Below are 20,660 nucleotides of genomic sequence, written 5' to 3'. Positions count from 1 at the left end.
GTCGATTCGACCTTTGAACGAAAATATTCAACATATAAGATTACGTATCACATATTTATACCAAAAATATTAAAAATATATATATGAGTGTAATGTAAACTGTCATTGCACTCTCTACATACGCAATTTTTTATCGCTCGAAAATGTTGAAATTTCGATGCAAGTTTCGAATCGATAATTTTTCCGTAACAACGTCGAAATAACGTTTTTTCGAGGAATTATTCTTGACTAGGCCGTGAGACCACTCGAATAGGTTGAACATGTGCCTCGTTTCATTTCGGGTTTGTGTTACCCCTTGTGTTATTTGGAAAGCATTTTTATACAAAATAAATGCGTTTTTAAATACTTAAATACTAATAAATATTAAAGTTATAAATTAAAATGTCAAGATATTACGAATTGACTATTCTATATAAATTAAGTGAAAAATAAATAGTAAGTGAAAAATAAATTTTCATCAATATTGAATTAAATATAATAATTTTTAAATCAGAAATTGACATTTAATTGATACAGAATATAATAGGATAATCGTTGAAAAAATCCTCGTTCGGAATAATTTTTATATGAAATTGTTGACTGAGCTGATTGTCGATAACAATCGAAGAATCAGTTAAACAATTTTACAATTATGGATTTTCAAACTTCTGACTTGATGCTTATTTCGATTCATAATATCTTAACGCAGAAATAATTAAATAAGATTAGCCTAGAGCGATAATTTTTATTATGTATCATATGTTGGTTTGTTGACATTGGAAGGGGTTATATAAATACGTTTTCTTTATAATCACTGATGAAGACTTTATAAGTCGAAACGTTTAAAATTTATAGCGTTATATGAATGTAATAAAAGAATGTAATAAAAGCGAACTTTATTAATTAACTATATTTGCTCGTTTTTTTAGAAAGACATTTTAATTGATATTTAAATTTATTACATTGCATTTAAATGAGTCTACTTTTCTATATAAAAGATGTAATATATTTTTATATTATATTATTGGGAGTAAAAATTAGTTCAGTCCGTTTTCCTAAAGATGGCTCCAGCTGTTGTGAATGATTCATAGTGACAGCTGATTTTGGTGGTTTCAGAGATTAAACATCTGCTAATAATATTCAGTTTATATCGCTTTCATACAAAAACCTTGATTTTTATTGTTTGAAATGTCGAATTTTGTGTTAACCAAGCAGCATTTGCGGAAGATTTTGATTTTCTGCTTTAATTGGAAGAAAAGTGTGGCTAAAGCCCATCGAATGCTTGTCAAAGTTTATGATGACACTGCTCCAACTGATAAATCATGTAGGGAATGATTTCGACGTTTCAAGGAGATTGGAATTTTCACTTCCGAGGAATCCGAGCATTCAAGGAAAAACGCGCCCACTACTACTTCAGGCATGACAAAATTATTCTCCTGCATGATAATGCTCGACCACATGTTGCGGCGCCGGTCAAAACCTACTTAGAAACACTCAAATTCTACCTCACCCGCCGTATTCTTCAGACATTGCTCCTTCCGACCACTTGTTCCGATCGATGACGCATGGCTTGTCTGAGCAACACTTCATATCATATGAAGATACCAAAAATTGTATCGATGATTGAATAACCTCAAAAAATGAAGCGTTCTTCCGATGCGGTATCCACCTACTACCGGTATCCTGCTACCAGAAAGATGGGAAAAGTAGCGGCTAGCGATGGTCATTATTTTGAATAAAACATTATGTACCGTACTTTCACAATGAATGCTTAATTTTTGATTAAAAACGGCGGAAACTTATTTGTACTTCCAATATTTGGAAATGCTCAAATGGGATGTTTTACCGCACTCGCCGTATTCTGCGGACATTGCTCCTTCTGATTACTGATTGTTCCGAAGTATGCAGCAAATCACCGGTTCACTTCTTTCGCAGAAATCGAAAATTGGCTCCAAAAATTGGATCGCCTTCAAAGACGAGTCATTTTTTCGAGATGGAATTCGAAAATTGTCTGAGAGATGGGAAAAAGTAGGCAGCGATGGATAATTAATTGATCTGTTCATTCATTTTGTTTTGAAATAAATGCATTTTTGAACGGACCGAATTAATTTGTACTCCCAATATATTAAAAACGTATTTATTAAATACGTTTTTATACAAAATGAATCTGAAATATTTTTTTCAATAGACGTTTTCAACCATTACGCATGTGTAACATGATCCAATCGTATCATCTTCTGAAGTGAGGCAAATGGAGCGTGCTCTTAATTGATTCATGGAATATGCTCTAATGCGACGTGACATCTAATCGCCATATTGGTTCCGGTGACGCGAATGTATTGGAGTATGTTGGAGCACATGTTGGAGCGTGCGAACAAATTTTGTACATACACTGGAATGGGCATCTCCGCTGAGAAGCATAAAAAATCATGGCACCAATTGATCAGCACCATTTTAATTTGGTCAATATGAGAGCGAATCAGAAGCTTTCAGGTGTCCATGTGCACTTACGTTTAGTGTTCTTTAGTGAGACACATATATGTCAGCAAGATCATCTCGAGTGCCCAGACAGCAACGTTTCACAGTAACGTTTTAAAAATATATTTAAACGTACATGTTGGACGCTTTGGACATATTAAAAATATCCAGATTAGATCCATGGATATTTAAAAAATGTTTCAAAGACATCCAATGTTACCATTTTGGATTTCTTAAAAACATCCATTTTAGGTCACAATGGACTAAAACTGAACTAAATTAACATATTAAACAAATTTTAGACCATAATCAAAACAAAACGATTCTTATATGAGTATTATTATTGATTAATATTTTATTCCAGAATACACATCATAAAAAATATGATAAAAAAAGACCTTCTTCCCTTTCGAGAACTAATTCCGTAGGACTTTGAAACACGATCACTCATCCGATTGCATATCCGCTATCCTTGACTTCTGAAATCGTATGGAAACCGCTGCACTTCGATGATTCACAAACCTATATAATCATGGAGTTATGATATATCTGTTCAATGACTTGATAGAAATTTGTGTAGTTCAACTGAACATCCAGTTAGTTACTGTCTAATATTTAATTTTAATATAACGACTATTTCCAGATTAGGAAATCATATGCTATTCACTTTCACAGTACCAGTTATCATATTTCGTCTTCGACTAGAGGTCTCCACAATCTCTCTCCTGTCGATAATAGTTTGACGTATTGATACGGTATGAGTTATGTATCATAATGTACCTAAACAGTATGTAGTATAGACTTTTGTGTCGTTGAAAATTTTCAACACGACACTGATCTCCTAGGAACGTCCATGGAATGTTCAGAAGACGTCCATATATACTAACAAAAAAAGTGAAACTCCTCGTGCGATCTTAAAAAAATTTTCACTTGTCAAGTCAGCGAAAACAACACGCGAGCAGATTTAGAAAATTTTTTGCATGAGATGAACATTTTTAAAATGTGAACATATTTTGTACGTTGCATAACATAGGTTTTTAAAACATTCGTACTAAGTCCATGGATTGGACGTTCGGATTAAATAAAAACCAGATTTGGACGTCCAATGGACGTTGTGTGCTGTCTGGATGTGTAGGGTTATAGTTGGAAGATTACTTTGAAATATTATAAAATCGCGTGAATTGTAAAATGTGCAAAGCATGAAGTGCTGTACCTGGGTGTGGGCAGAGAGATAAAAAAGACATTTCATTTCATAGGTAAGAATTTTTGTATTAAATGTATCAATTCCTACACATGTGTTAACGATATAGGAAATGGAAAGTGTTATTAATGTTATTATATTGAATGAACTAATAAAATTGAAGTTACATTATTTTTGTTTACATATCAATATGCCATTTATGTCCGTGTATAGAGTTCCATCGGTAGTAGATCGCAGCGCGCGCGCGAATGTTTCTGATTCGCTCAAATATCGTCCTAAAATGGCGGCTGATCAATTATGGCCACGAATTTTCCTCTATAATATCCGCCGATAAAATAACGCGAACATACTTCTATTTAGCTTTAAGAGATCGCACATACAATTTCCAAACTGGTGCACTCTCAAGAGCGCTTATGATAATGTGGATCCGGATACCTTAATAAATGAATTTATAGAAATGAATTTACCAAAAAATTTAATTTTTTTATTTATAACTCTCAGTTAAACACATCCAATTCATAAACTACCCGGGCAACATTGTCCGATCTACTTTCAAAGGATTACCTCAAGATAGTATTTTAAGTCCCATTCTAGATTCGATTCTTGTTGGAGGCCTCTTGCTATATCGTCAGCAAACTTTAGAATTTTGATCTTAGATGAAATCAAGTCATCCACCTTGTTGTAGATTGAGAATAGATTATGTAATCAAAAAATGCGAGATTCCGATAAGAACAGTTGTATTAGGGATACGTGGTGGGGAGCAGATCCCACTACCATGCTATTATACAAAATCCTAATTAGATCCAGAATTGAATACGGAAATTATTTCGTTTCTCCTTGCAAATCAAATCTATTTTACAGACTAGAAAAAGTTCAGTTAAAATGTTTGAGTATGGCTATGGGTTACAGAATTCCCAATCAATATTATATACAGCGAAACCAAAATTCTGCCGTTTGCTGGTAGATTCAAATTCTTAAGTTACAAATTCCTCCTGAGATGTAGCGAAAGAAGACTGTCAATTTATGAATAATCTGAAGGATATTAGCGCTCTCGCCGGACATTATGCATACGAGAACAACTTCGATAAACCCATATTAGTAATAAGTTCATTCGAGATAGTAAGCTCATAAGCGAACCTTTTTTATAAAGCATCAATTCCTAAATGCTACCAAATGAATTTTAAAAATGTTTACAACACATGTAACATTAATCTCAATAGAATCAAAATCAAAGAAGCTCCCAATGCAAATTAAAAATTTTTACATCTGTTCCGGGTCAAAATAAATAAACGAACCACTATTTATACTGACGGCTCTAAAATAATAAACAATACAAATTCGTCTGTTGGCATAGCTAATTGGAGTCTAAATGTTTTGTAGTTATAAACTATTTGACGTTACTTCAATTTACACTGCTGAGGCAATTGCCATATTAACTGCTTTAAACCAAATAACTCCGAGTTATAATAAATACTCCGAATAAGTCCGAATTAAATAAATTTGTAATTTTTTCTGATTCTAAAAGCGTTCTCAGTGCTCTTAATAACACACGCAAATTAAAATCTCATGTGATTCAAGAAATAAATTATTAAATTTTAAAGAAAATGAAAAATACCGAATTAGAATTAATTACTTTTTATTAAATGTAAGATAGATATATAATATCTTAGAGTATAAGTTTTAAGTTTAAGACTATGTGCAATTGTTTCCATATCTATATTAGTTTCGTTCCAACTTATTTTCCTTTTCTCTTTCTCATTTTTATCATTCTAATAATTTAAATGCATTTAAATATTCCAAATATTATGTTAAGCACCATTTCTATGTAATAATATTATTACACTTATCTGTAAGATCGCGAATGCGAACGAATATAAAATGGCTGTATTTGTACCTAAAATAGGCCAATAAACTGAATGATCTATTTATCTGATGTATTCTGAAACATAACGTTACGTTGACAACATAAAGTCGTTATAATAAACAGAATATTGCCATGATTATAAAAATATGTAATTAATTAATGTAACAATATTTATAATAGTACAATAGTTATACTTCCATTTATTTTCATTTTCTTTTCTTCAATTCGAAACTAATTAACAATAAATGAAACAAGAAAAAAGAGAACAAGTTAAGAAATATATTCTTTAATGCATTGCATAACAATGCTAAAGACTAAATATATAATATAATAATTTCCAAATATTGAACGTCAATCCAATGTTATTGCTCACAGAAATATATATATAAGTTTATATAATACTTTTTTCTATATATAACAATACATTTCTATAACCTTGAGAGATCTAAATTAATAAATAATTACCAAGTAATAATAAAATAATCAAATATATTCATTGAATCTTTTTCTCTTAGCGAGCTAATGTAGATGACACAAAGGAGTGTCGCGTGCTCTTATCTCTAAGGGGAGATAATTATCCTGAAGGAATTCGTAAGATAAACTAATCGCAAGCACTGGCTTATCAATAGAAATTTCTTTTGAAAATCAAAGCACGCAAAATTTAGCAGCGATATCAAAAACATCAAATCGACATCAATTCGATGTCGATTTCATCATTTCTGACTTGGTTATTATGGCTCATGTTAATTATCCACTATTAAATAAATATATGCAATTTATACATATTTTCACACATACTGTCATTTCATGTTCCGTCATTATTATTGGACTTATTTAATATAATAATTGTTTCACCTTACAGCTATTTTAATTTACTTTAATAAATTATATTGAGAGCAATACCCCCTTCCTTCTTAATCATTTTCTTGACCAGTTTCTATCATTTCGACAATTAAAAGTATGTTGTCACTTCGTCAAGTAACTTAACGTTATTTTCATGATTATTACGTTAACATCGAGTCAACTAAATTATCTAAGCTTCAATTATTATCGAGCAGTGGCTCCATAAATTTCCGCTCGGTCTACTCATTTTTATCATCTCTAATTAAATATAATATTTATACTCCTAATTTGAATCTACCGGGACATGTCGTTTGTCCGTGCTATCTCACCTTAGCTCAGCGTCCTCACCTAGGACGTAATATCTCGATACCCATTCTAGTGTATATATAGTTCAGTGGTACATGTTTGCCGCGTTACATGTAATCACATCCTTACTAGGTAACTGTACCGTGCAAACCGTGCCGCTTTTTTTCTCCTCTATTAGCTTCTACACACTGGACACGAAAATGCTTGCCACGCAGCAAAATGAGACGCGGTAACCAATGAACGTTAGGAGCTGTAAGCTTATTGGCTACCGCATCATATTTTGCCGCGCGACAAGCGTTTCCGCGTCCAGTGTGCAGAAGCCATATGGATGCGATTATAGTAACGATATTATCAGCGATGTTGTAAACACTTTGAAGCGTTTTTTTAATTGGTCAGTTTGTAAAATTCTTTTTTCTAATTGGTTCATCAAAGCATTTGTAGCGAAACTTTGACCACAGCCTATATGTAGCGCGGTACGCGTACAAAAACTAACTAGAAAACTATAAAAACCGCGCAAATCGTGCCGCTTACTGCTTTTCTCTTTTATTGGGGTGATATTCCATGCAGCGTGGATCGTGCGTAAGCGGATTCACGTATCGCCAATCAGAATCATTCTCTTAGATCTGTTTGCAAATTTTGCAATCCGTTTACGTACAATCCGCTGCATGGGACATCACTCTTATGTCTCCTGCACACTGGACACGGAAACGCTTGCCGCGCGGCAAAATGAGACGCAATGAACACATTAGGAGTTGTAAACGTATTGGCTATCGCATCATTTGCGGCAATTATTTCCGTCTAATGTGCAGAAGCCATTAGGATGCCGTTTCATGACGCGTATTGCCGTACGCGCGTATTCGCGTATCGAAGCTCCGACCAATCACTAACATTCCGCCGTCTTAAAGCTTAAACACAACAGGCACAGGCAATAGGCACATAGGGAATAGAGAATAACGAGCTGTTCAATCAGAGCTCTGGGATATACAATAATATCAAACTTACATACCGGAGCTTGGATGACTCATTATTCACTGTTGCCTATGCCTATCGTCTGTGCCTATTGTATTTAAACCTTTACGTATGCGCTATTTTATGCCTATACGGAACAATCAGCGGTTTGTCAATTTATGTATTTAAGTATGTTGTGTAAATCAGCGATAATTAATAATTTCGTAGTGTTCTTATATCGTTAGGAATACTATTTTATGAATTTAGTGGAAATAAAATTATCGACTCGTGGAAAATCAATAAATATGCTGCCAAACTGTAAGTATTAATGATTAAAAGTTAGGTTATGTTTAGAAATGAATGTTCATGAAATAATGTAAATCTTTTCTCTATTTCAGAAAAGTATATTTACATACATTATTTTCTTTTGTTTAAATGCACTTTTAAACGCGTATTCATTTCTTTAATAGGAAGTATACAAACAAATGATTTCGAATAAATGATTCCAAAAATAATAAAAAAGAAAAGATTTCTTTATAAAAGGTAAAAGTACAAATGACATCTTTGTCATTTATATTTTGCATCCAGTTTTTACATTTTTTCGTTTTGCAGTCCATGAAGTGCGGATATTGAGGCTAGCATATCGATGGATTATTCAGAACGTCTCCTACAATCGTTGCTTTAGAATATTTAACGAAGAAATGCATATTATTTGTCGATGATAATAATGACATATCAACTTCATATTATGTCAACTTTTACTGACAGTCAGCAGTCGCTAAGTAGTGATCCTATGTCCTGTCAACAACAGGCATCAAAAAGTAAATTTTTTAATTATTTATTGATGCTCGCTAATATAATAAAGAAAGTTATCAAAGGTTTTTCAATTCATTCACTGCCTTTAGGATCAAAAAATGATGATAACAGTGATATAAGAGCAGCAATTAGCTCTTGAAAATGAGTCTATAAACTAAGAAAGGATACAGTGGATGGATTCTTGCTTCAAATAGAAGATCATCTATGAACCCTCTCAATATGTGAGAAACATCAATTTGAGATACAAATCTTGTCCCTACTTTTTGATTTAGAACAAAAATTGAATCTAGTTTAAAAACGAGTTTGTCAAATGTTACACTTATATTTCTGTGATAATTCGTTATTATTTACACTAATTATATATATATATGTATATATATGTTTCAATAAATTTAAAAATATACTGCATTTGAAAATTACATTTTTTATTTAAAATATACTTAGAATATTTTCTAAATAAAAAATGTAATTTTCAATTGCAGTTTTTAAATTTATTGAAATATAATATTTATAATATACATAATATTTATAATAATTATAAATATTAACCTGAAATTAACTACTTCAAATTGATATTAAAAAACGCACTTTAGTGGGATTTGAAATCTGGGACTTCTGAATTATGAATCTTCTATGTTATCTGTTACATCACTTTTTTAATTGATGTTATTCATTCTCTACTTCAATTACAGCTAAACTAGTAACAAAATTGTATAATATATAATAAAAATATCATCATTTAAGAAATAAAATAAAAACAATTTACATTACTATGAGACAACATTAGGTAAGTGTCGGATAATCTAATCTCGCTTGATCGATATTGCGCGCCGTAATTAGCCTAATATTCGGGCTGTTTGATTTGGTTTGCAAGTATTTACATTGATCATTCATTTTATTTCTAATCAAAGAGAAAAGAATATAGCTTAATTACTTTTACAACTTTTTTGAATTTAGATGGATTAAAATGAAAAATTTTCTACTTATAATTTTGAATAATTTAAGTAGCATTTATGATCCATTTTTAAAAAAAACTATTTCATATTTAGAATATTAAATTGAGCAATATTCACGTTGCACAGAAATTGCTGATATTATTTTTGAATTTAACTGATTTAAAAAACTGTACTTCCTATTCATACTTCTGAATTGAGTAGTATTTACGATGCACGGAAAATGCTAATTGAGCGCGTTCAAGTTGACAAAGCGGCCTGCTCGTTGAATAAATGATATAATTGGTTGTTATTTATAGATCCAATCAATCATATCAATCGCTCCATACGCTCAATAAGCATGCCTAGCCGCTTTATTGTCTTGAACTCGCCCATTATTTTTAGATTGAAAGGCATAGAAATATGCTCTATGCAATTCCAATAAATGAATAAAAATGCATTTAGAATTGAAAAGGATTCATTTTAACATTCATGAATCCGTATGTCTGAAAATCTGAATCCATTTCAATCTATTCTCGTTTGCTGAGACACGAACTGCTCCATGAGACATTAAGGACAATTGTCATGCGACAATGCTTAGTCTACAATAAGCAGTAAAAATAGATTAAGGAATAAAAATCGACCAATCATAGTTGATTATCCTCTTTACATTCGACTATGATTGATTAATTTCTATGCCTATTCTTTAATCCATTACTGTTACTGCTTATTGTAGACCATGCATAAAATCGTTAGTAATTAATCAAATCTTTCGATACGCGAATACACGCGGCGGTACGCGTCATGGGACGGCACCCTTACATATAGTGCGGTAAGCGGTACGGACCAGTGACAATTCACATCATTAAGCATTTTTTAATAGAATTAATAGATTTAAATGCAATTATTAAATAAATTCGTTACAAAAATATAAGTATTAATGAAATGTATATAGAAATAAGTTAATATATTTAAAAAATTCATATTAAAGTTTATTTGTCTAGTCCGTGCCGCTTACTGCGCTACATGTAATAGAGGAGAAAAGAAGCAAGTGGTATGATTTGCGCGGTTCCTATAGTTACCTAAGCTATGTTCCAAAACCTCTCCAAGAAAAATTTTACTCGAAATATATAGTACACGTATACACTATAACATATATATGTATATACTATAGTATATACTATATATTATATACTACATACGTATATACTATATGTATATACTATAGCATATAGAGGAGAGGAAGTTTTGAAACGTAGCTTTAGTTAGTTTTTATACAGCGAACCGTGTATCGCGCTACATGTAATCGCACTCTGACTCACAAACCTTTCTAATTACATTTCAAACTTTTCATACGAAATACAAACGATTTAAAATAGTAATTTTTACAAGGATTACGGAGGATTTGTTTGATCATGTACATTTGAATCGACTTAGTCGATTTGTGTATCAAATGGGAAGTACCCATAATTTAAGATTTAATGCGATGCGAACATCTAGTCGCCATATGGCTTTTGCATACTAGACACGGAAACATTTGCCGCGCAGCAAAATGTGATGCGATAGCCAATAAGCTTACAGCTCCTAATATGTTCATTGGTTACCGCATCTCATTTTACCGCGCAGCAAGCGTTTCCATGTCCAGTGCAGTCAACAGTACTGATTCCAGTGATGCGAACGTGAAGCACGTTGGGCATATAACAAACTTAAGCCTCATGTGCCATCGTGCATAAACGTATTCGCGTACGGCTATAGACTGTGTTCCAAAATTCTGCCAGCGCTAAAAATCTGTAGTTTACATTATATCTATTATACTGGCAGTGGAATTTTAGAACACAGCTATTTCTACGCAATTGCGCATGCTCTGATCTTTGATGCTTGACGCTACCATGTAAAAGTACTTTGACATCGAAGCCGACAGAGAGTACGTTTCGATATTCACTGCCAGTACTGAAAATCTATAGTACACGTGACGTATATTGTATAGTTTCAGCATTGACACTGAATATCGGAACGAATCCAGAGAGTGCGCTATTTAGATATGGTCAACGCGATGTTGCAAACGCTTTGAAGCGTTTTTTTAATTGGTCAGTTAGTAAAATTCTTTCTCCTAATTGGTCCATTAAATGCTTCAAAGTTGTCATTTGTAGCGAGACTTTGATCACAACTTTTATAACTTTGTATATACTGTGATATATGTCATCGACAAGGTACTCGTTGCCCGTTGGCCCATCGGTGCTTATATTTAAGATCCTGATGCGCGGGTAAGAAGACGTGCGATTCCTTCGTTACGAGGAGGATCGGACATTATTGAACGAAAAACTGAGTAAAAGGTCGATAAGATGTATCACATCGAATGCATCGTTGCCAATCCATGAATCATTCGACGCTCGCAATTTGCTTTAACCTTCCACGTTTTTAACGGATTGCTTCGACACTCACGAAGATCCCAACTTCGAATATCTTCACCCTACTCTGCGGTCAGACTCTCTTTTTTCACGAATCGCAACGAAATCGGAAATATGTCTGATCAGTTAGCCGAATCTGTGGAGGACGACAGCTCTGTCACAATGCTCGATGTTCTCCAGGTAGAAAATCAGCTCGAAGAGGATGCATATGCCGTTCTAGGCGCATCCGACGATCAGAATTGTACTTACAGTAAGGTAGCAATGTTTTTGATCTTTTGCCTGTGACAGTATTGCGCTTTATAGTTTTGTTCTTCATTTAACTAATTAGTTTGTTTATTTACAACTGTTTGTAGGGATATATAAGACAGGCATTGTATGCATGTAAAACATGTTGCTTAAACAAAATTCGAGCTGCCATCTGTTTGGCATGTAGCTTTCACTGTCATGAAGGCCATGAACTTGTAGAACTATATACAAAGCGACACTTCAGATGCGACTGTGGAAATACTAAGTTTGATGGCAAACAATGTAATCTAGAGAAAGTAATGGATTTTTTACTTACATACTTTTGTACATTTTATATAAAATTATGTTGCGTTGATTGACCGATGCTTATTGTGCTTTCTAGCTAAAATCTGCTATCAATACTGAAAATAAATACAATCAGAATTTTGATGGTGTTTATTGCACCTGCGCAAGACCATATCCTGATCCAGAAGGTGACGAAGATGACATGCTACAATGTATAATATGTGAGGATTGGTATCATTTGAAGGTAAATTACAAAATAATCCATATATAACTTATATTTGTATTAACATCTTTTGGACTTTATATTAGTTATCTAAAGAATTTATATATATATATATATATATATATATATATATGTATGTGTGTATGTATATAAAAATAAACTTATTATTAGAAAAGTCAAAGTGAGAGTATCCATAAGATAAAAGATAAAAAAAGTAATAAAAACAAAAAGTAAAGTATTGTTGATTGGGTTAACTTTTAAAAGATTCATTCTATTATTTAAGATTTATTCTATGTATATGTGTATGCAATGTACATGTCTTTAATGAGAATAAACTTTAAAGGACTAAAAAGGATTTTTTTTAGCATTTGGAATGTGACAACAGTGCACCAGCAGATAATGCTTATGATGAAATGATATGTGCAGGCTGTATGAAGAAACACAACTTTCTGTGGAAATATGCAACGAAACATACAGGTTACTTGGACTCTTATGATACCTACACAAACTGAATTGTAAATTATTATTTTTGATGTATTTAATTATAAGCTTATGAATATGTTATTTTGCTACAAGTAGTCCTAAAGAAAGCAGATGTAAAATTGGATGCATCTGAAAAAAATGAAGAAATAAACGTCAGTGAGTTGTCCAAAGGATGTCAAATGCCAAAATTTAGCTGTGCAGATACTAAAGGAAGCTGTTTTTGGATAGAGGGTTGGAGAACCGCACTGTGCACTTGCGACGAATGCAAATCTGTGAGATATTGACTTTTTTCGTATACTTTTTTGTTATTATTGATTTTGTTATTTTGTTATTATTACATTTGTTAAATTTGTGCTTCCTTTTATGACAATCTTATTATATTTTTTATCGTCATTGTAGTTATATAATGCAAAAGGCATTGCATTTTTACTTGATCCAAAAGATAGTGTACAAGCATATGAGGAAGCAGGAAAAATGAATAAGCAGGAATCTCAATATGAAAAAGGCATGAAAGCTCTTGCCAGCATGGGGCATGTACAAAAGTTGACAGCGATTGAAGGTAAAACTCTGAGATTAAAAATATTCTATGAAATATCAAATTTTTAAATTAAATTTTTCAGAAAATGTATATCACTTCACCAATGTTTAAGCTATTTATAATTGTTTACAGAATATAACAATATGAAAGAACGGCTAATGCAATACCTACAAAAGTTTGCTGAAAACAAGAAAGTTGTACGTGAAGAAGATATTAAAGAATTCTTTTCGGAAATGGAATCCAAAAAACGTCCTAAAGTGACAGTGCCAACATATTGTCGTTAAAAACTTATATTTATACAGGGTCCCACAATTTTTGGCAAAGCGCTTGTGTTGCTAGAGCGAACTAAACTCTAAGTCGAAAAGTTTTTTGTACTGTTTTGCAATTTTTGAAATAGTTAACGAAATAGTTAACGAAAGTAGCCAAATTCGTCCGGTCTACCATCAAATGTAAGCAGACGGCGAGATAAGATCGCCCAGCGAGGCATGCGTTTGCTAGGCCTGTCAATGTCTCTTATAAACAATATGCCTAGCTATGAAGAATACGGGTGCGTTCCGAATGAAGCGCATGATGATACATCATTGTCCTTGTTGTTTACCAAATAAAGAAGGATAAAACGATATATCATGTTTTTCATGTGTAACTCGGAATGTACTCCATGTATATCTGCAGTGGTGTCATTCTGGCTTGCGCCAGTGATAGAAATTTGGCTCCGCATAACACAGAAAATTAGCCTCTCCACTTTTGCTCCATCAAGTGATGCCACGCTCGACCAGCTTCGGCACTGAGTGAGCAATAGTATGCTATCCTTTTTGTTTTCCTTTTTGCCTGAAGCGCAATGGCACTTAGCATCGCTAGGCATATTGTTTGCACGGAGTCAAATTTCCATCATAGATTTGCGCTACCGTTTGATAATGCGTGGTGGGAGAAGAGTGGAGTATAGCCGATATTGCCGATAGCTATAGCTTCATAGCAATTACTATGACAACTACTCCAATCTCCTATTACACATTACCAAGTGATAACGCAAACCAGAATCTGGCACAACTCTCTGGGCAGTCCTATTTTGCCGCGCGCTTGCATTCAGCCGGGCGAATTTGGTTATTTTTATAAATTCATATCGTTTTGAAAATTGCAAAATGGTAGAGAACATTTCGACTCAATTTAGTTCGTTCTGCACAAAAGCGCTTTGCAAAAAATTATGTGACACCCTGTACAGTCAGTTACAGAAAGGTTGCAACACTTTTTTTTCGATGGGTTTTGGAATGCCGCCTATTCACTAAACGATTGGTTCTTATTTGTGGATCCATGAATCGTTTGATGAGCAAACTGCATTCTGAAATCCATTGAAAAAATGTTGCAACTTTTCTGTGACCGGCTGTATATACTCTCAGTTAACGATGATCTAAACAAAAATAGATATTGTTTCTAGCAGGATATCTTGAGTTTTGAGAATTTTATATCTAATATTTAATTGGTACATGTCACTACATTGAAAAATCTCCATATATATCTTGAATTCATATATATATTGAAAAATTTCCATATATAATTACAGGAAAAGATGAAAAGAAATGTGAAGAAACGTAATTTGCAAATATATATAAATATAATGTCAAAAAAAGATATTAATTAAGAGAAAAGATTCACGGTTTCTTTGCATGTATATTATAACATTTAATCTTTAATTCGAACTAATTACGAATAAATTTTTTATTGAAAAATATAACGAGCAAGTTCTCGATTTTCTGTCGTTTCCTTGTCATTTCTTTTTTTGCTCCCATACTTTCACATTTGCATTCCATACAACTGTTCATTGATGGAGCGAGAAATTTTGCCTTTTGCTTTTTTATATTTATTAGATTTTTTTTTACAAATTTTTATGTAGACTCATTTTATCGATACATATTTAATATTATTTTCTGAGATTAAGAATACTTCTCAGTATACAGCTAAGAACTCTGCGATGGTGGTGACAGAATCAGACAGAGCCACACACATGCACGAGCCCATATCCGTGTGCTCGCCTTCGGTGCGCCATGAGCGAACGAGACAGCGAGCCATCCTTTTCGTTCAGATCGCTTGTTTCAAGTGATCAAAAATGCTTTTTCGGCAATCTCAGCCGCTCGATGTATATCAATAAGGGGTGAGAGGCATTCTAAATAACATAAATTTTAATGAATTGTAATGGTATACCCCTCCCATTAATCTAGAATAGTATAAATAAATCATGTTAAAACGCAATAATTTATGAGATATTTAATTGTTTATGATTTTTTATGAACGTTATATATCTCCTTCATAAATTCAAATAGCAAGAAGTTTGTGCGCTTGTAAGGCACGAGATCGGAACGTTAGAGAATTGAATCCTGCTTTTTTTTTCATAGTTTTTTTTCCGAAATAAGTAAAATAAATATATTAGGTCAAAATATTTTTATATAATTATTTTGAAATAATTCATGTAGGGGAGTTTAAAGCAACAATTGTAGAAAAGAAATCCATTTCGTTTTCCAATTGACAATAAAAAATTATATTTTTATAATTATTTCTAATATTATTGGTTAGGTTGGTGCATTTTATATTACATTAATCTTACACTTCGGATTTAAATTTTTACTATTTGACATTACAAATTTTATTAGTGGATTGTATTTATACACATTGCGATTATTAAGGTATTCATTTTTACTTATATTTATATGAATCACTATTAACGTTTTTATTTATACTTTTAAAAAATTTTTTCTTAATTTACTCTACATATAGTTATTTATTTATAGAATATATTTATAGAATTAAATATTTATCTTTTTACTAGGGATAATAAATCCCTAATATCGATTCGATGTCGATTTCATTATCATTTCTGATTGAATCTCTACGCTCTTAGCGTACCGTCTCATATATACGGAATCGGAACGGATTTCTTACTAGAAAATTAAGTTCACTATAATTCCGTTCTATAAGAAATTTTTCTATCCGTCCCATGTAGATGGAACGGAATGGAAACAGACGGAATGTCGCTTCGGTCGCAAACTTGCAATTTGCTTAATTTAATCGATATTTCGTTATTTTAATGCGACTAAAAGCAGTAATATGCATAATTTGTGCAATTATCTTATCTATAATTTTGAATATTAATTATTATTTTGAATATTAAAAAATACTGAATTATAAGAGTGAGATATATTTTGTTACTAAAATTCCATTGCGTTCCGGCGACATGAGATGAGTAGAGAAAATTTTTATGGAATGGAATGGCATGTTCAGCTGAGTTGGTTGAATCTAAAAATGAGAAATGAATATTCAGAAATTTTTTGTGTAAATCTACAACGATGAATGAAGAAGTGTTATTACTAATGTTAAAATTATTGCGAAAGGTAAGAAATGCTATTCCGATATTAAGAGTGTGCGAAAATTTGATTTCGCTTGTAACTTTTATTGCAACAGAAATACAAGAAAACAAAAATTCTGGATGTAGTCAATGTTTACACAAAGAATGAAATGGTGCATCAAGGTGCAAATGACAATTTAATCCTTGAAATGCAAATGAGCGATCGTAAGACAATTCTTCAATTATTTCAGAATGACATCGGAATTATTTAAAGAATTGCTGGTATTATTGTTAAACTATGTATATATAAAACAAGAATATGTCGTATTGAAAAATAAGAATTATTATTAATTTTCTTCTTCGAAGTTATTGTAAATTTATTGTAAATTCTCACACATTAACAATAACCGAATCGACATAGCTTGCGATCGACATTCTGTTGATTCTGTATCGTTTCTATACTGTTCCGACCATGATTTCGATGCAGTAGAGAAACGTCTTACGGAACAGAACACTAGTGAACTCATTTTTAGTGAGAAATCCATTCCGTCAGTCCGAGTTCATGTACATGGGATGGCATCCTTAAAGGTAAATTTAGTAACACTATTTTTTTCTATCGTTGTAGATTTCAAAAAAAAAAAGGTTTCTGAATATTCGTTCCAATTTTTAGATTCAACCAACTTAGCTGAACATATCATTTCGTTCCGTAAAAATTCTCTACCTACCCCATGTAGCCGGAATGGAATTTTGGTAACAAATCTCACTCTTATAATTCAGTATTTTTTAGTATTTAAAGTAATGTTATAGATACCTTGTGGTAACTATACCGTAATGTTATAATTTGTGAATAAACATCACTACACTTCCTCGCAGATGAGAAATTTCAATCTTTTTCTTCAAATTGGCATACATATTTGGCATCTTATCTAGAAATACCTGAATGCTAAACATTCTTCAAGTTCACTAATATTATGACAGATATTCAACTGATTTTGAGAACAAAAATGAAAGGAGTTGCAAAATTTTAAGTAACAAATACAAATCATAACCTGTAATGACTCCATAACTCGTCACAGCTCAGTAATGGAATGGGGACAGAGCAAGGAGTCAGAAAAGAAATAAAAATGAACGCGAATACCTACTTTTCTAATGTTCTAGTGTCGCTTGCTTCTTTTCTTCTCTATCTTACCGCGTTACATATAATAGAAGGAAAAAGAAACTAGCGGGCATGGTTTGCGCCGATTCCTATAGTTATCAAGTTAGTTTCTCTGCCGTGCTACATGTAATCGCATCCATAGAGGAGAAAAGAAGCAAGTGGCATGGTTTACGATGTTCCTATATAGTTACCTAGGCCGGTATTCATAGTTGAGTCTTATTTCAAGACCGTCTTAAGTAATATCTTAAGACGTTAATGTAGCTTTCTGATTGGTTTGTGACTTCTTAAAAGCATATTTAAGACGGTCTTGAATAAATCTAACTAAATACTAACTGAATACTGGCCTTAATAAGGGTACGAATACATGTAGCGTGATATGCGGTACGCGGTACAGAAACTAAGGCTGCGTTCGGAAACACTCACTGGTGTGCCACTAATACACACCAGCCGTTCGGAAATACTCGTGTGTACTCGATATACACTAGTATGAGATCATTCGGAAACATCGAGTCACACCGAATGACACTAAACTACCCGTGCGAAAAGCAAGGGGAGTCGGTGTGTTATGGCTGCAGCACAGATTTGTATAACGCATAATACATAAGGGAATCGACCAATCGAAATTCTTTTCCATGAAATGAGAGAAAAGAAAAATTACATCGCGTTCTTGTCAAAAAATTTTGAGCAGTTATATTAATCTAGAAAATTTGTCTAGTTTTACTATTTTTTAATTTATTTTTATTTTAATTTTCTTTTTATATTGCTCTGCCTTTAATAATATTATACAATATTATATAATATACAATATTATATAATATTATATACAACAGATTATTTATAAATGTTGTAAAATTGTATATGTCCAATACTATTTAAAACAAAACTAATAACTAAGATCGACAAGTCTCGCAGAAACTAATAGATCTTTGGATGATAAAGCAATATCTAACATCTAAAGTTTTATATCATTGATGTCAATTTTCTTTAAGAATTTACAATAATAAGACCTGTTACAATCAGAATGGTCAATTTGAATGGTCAAATCTTATGCTGATTCTATAATGAGTCGATAATCGAAAGGCTTAGTCGGTAAAGTTGACAATAGTCAACTTGTAAGACTAATGCTGATTGATCAAATTCATCGATTAATATATATAGTAAGCCTCTACGACGAGATCAATGAGCCATAAGTCATAAATCAGAAATCAGAAACTTGACTACAGTGATTGATTCATTTCTAATTTATAACTTATAATTCATTATCTATGGCTTTTTGTAGAATAAGACTACCGATTCATTGTAGAATCAGCATTAGATTAACTCGAATTTTCACGATGAAAAATTTTATTGTCTAAAGTCGATACAACAATATGTAATTACCCGATAGTGAAATGTTTAATGGGCACCGGTAATCGTGGAATGATTTATATTCTTTCTTTTTATAAAAATATACCGCTATGATTCCTCTTTACAAACATTTCACCGTCTTTTTTCACCGGTGAATTGTTTAGCTCGAGGTTAGAGTTAAGCGTGAACGGTGAGGTGACACATATGCCATACGGAAGCCGTTCGAGAACATTCATCCAAAGGTAATACATATCCCCACTACTTCTCCACTGAAGTCATCGAAACACACCAATGATATTTCCAAAACATAGCCTAACTAGTAGCGTTTTCTCTTGGAATACACTGAGTGTAACCTTATACTACAACAGTTGCGTGTAAATGTTGTATCAGTGCTGCACTACAAAAGTGTACATATATCATAGTGTACTCTACTTCATGCTATCGTGTTTAATTCTGCTATCGGACTTCCATTTTCAAATTTGATGTCACACTGGCTCTACACTATCTCTTTGATATCGTGTAGCAAAACCTCACTTCGTGAATAAAATTTGCACTACACTATAGCCACGGAAACATGTTACACTGAATGAGTTCGCCTATTACCAGTCAAGGAAATACGCTACACTGTCCTGAGTGTTGCATTGGTGGGCAATAGTGCAGCCAAGAGAAAAACGCTATAGATAATTATAGGAATCGCCCAAACCGTGCTGTTTGCTTCTTTTCTCCTCTATTATATGTAGCGCGGTAAGCGGCACAGGCTAGTGACAAATTCACATTACTAAGCACTTTTTAATAGAATTAATTGATTTAAATGCAATTATTAAGTAAATTTATTGAAAAAATAAGAGGAAATTAATAAAATGTGCATAAGTTAATATATTAACAAAAATTCGTATTAAAGTTTATTTGTCACTAGCCCGTGCCGTTTATTGCATTGAGGAGAAAAGAAGCGGCATGGTTTGAGCGGTTCCTATAATGTTTTCTCTCTTGGCTGCACTATACAAAAATTTAAACAATGTCGAGAGTTGCAATCCGAAATATTTTGTTTATTTACAGAACATATAATAACATAAACATAATCATGCAATTTTTGTGTCTAAAACTGAAACGTTACTCTATCGAATAATATAAATGTCAAATTAAAAAAAAAAATATAATATAAATGCATTTCAGTTAAAAATATTACTTTCTTTTTATAACTATTGCGTCAATGAAATTTTACATAATACATCTTAAATATTTAAAGAACTCATATAAAAAAATTACGATTTTT

General features: G+C 32.4%; 1 protein-coding gene across 1 annotated transcript; it reads left to right on the top strand.

Annotated features, from left to right (window-relative positions):
* Positions 1 to 11,889: 11,889 nt before the first annotated feature.
* On the top strand, positions 11,890 to 13,834 carry LOC105620798 (putative E3 ubiquitin-protein ligase UBR7). The gene is made up of 7 exons (XM_012202285.1): positions 11,890 to 12,030; positions 12,129 to 12,317; positions 12,404 to 12,550; positions 12,895 to 13,006; positions 13,106 to 13,284; positions 13,412 to 13,571; positions 13,683 to 13,834. The coding sequence occupies exons 1-7, from the start codon at positions 11,890 to 11,892 to the stop codon at positions 13,832 to 13,834; spliced, it is 1,080 nt and encodes a 359-aa protein (XP_012057675.1).
* The last annotated feature ends 6,826 nt before the right edge of the window (positions 13,835 to 20,660 follow it).

Source organism: Atta cephalotes, assembly GCF_000143395.1.
Source record: "Atta cephalotes unplaced genomic scaffold scaffold00029, whole genome shotgun sequence".
Lineage (NCBI taxonomy): Eukaryota > Metazoa > Arthropoda > Insecta > Hymenoptera > Formicidae > Atta > Atta cephalotes.
Note: the sequence above shows the minus strand (reverse complement) of the source record. Positions and strands in the feature narration are given on the sequence as shown.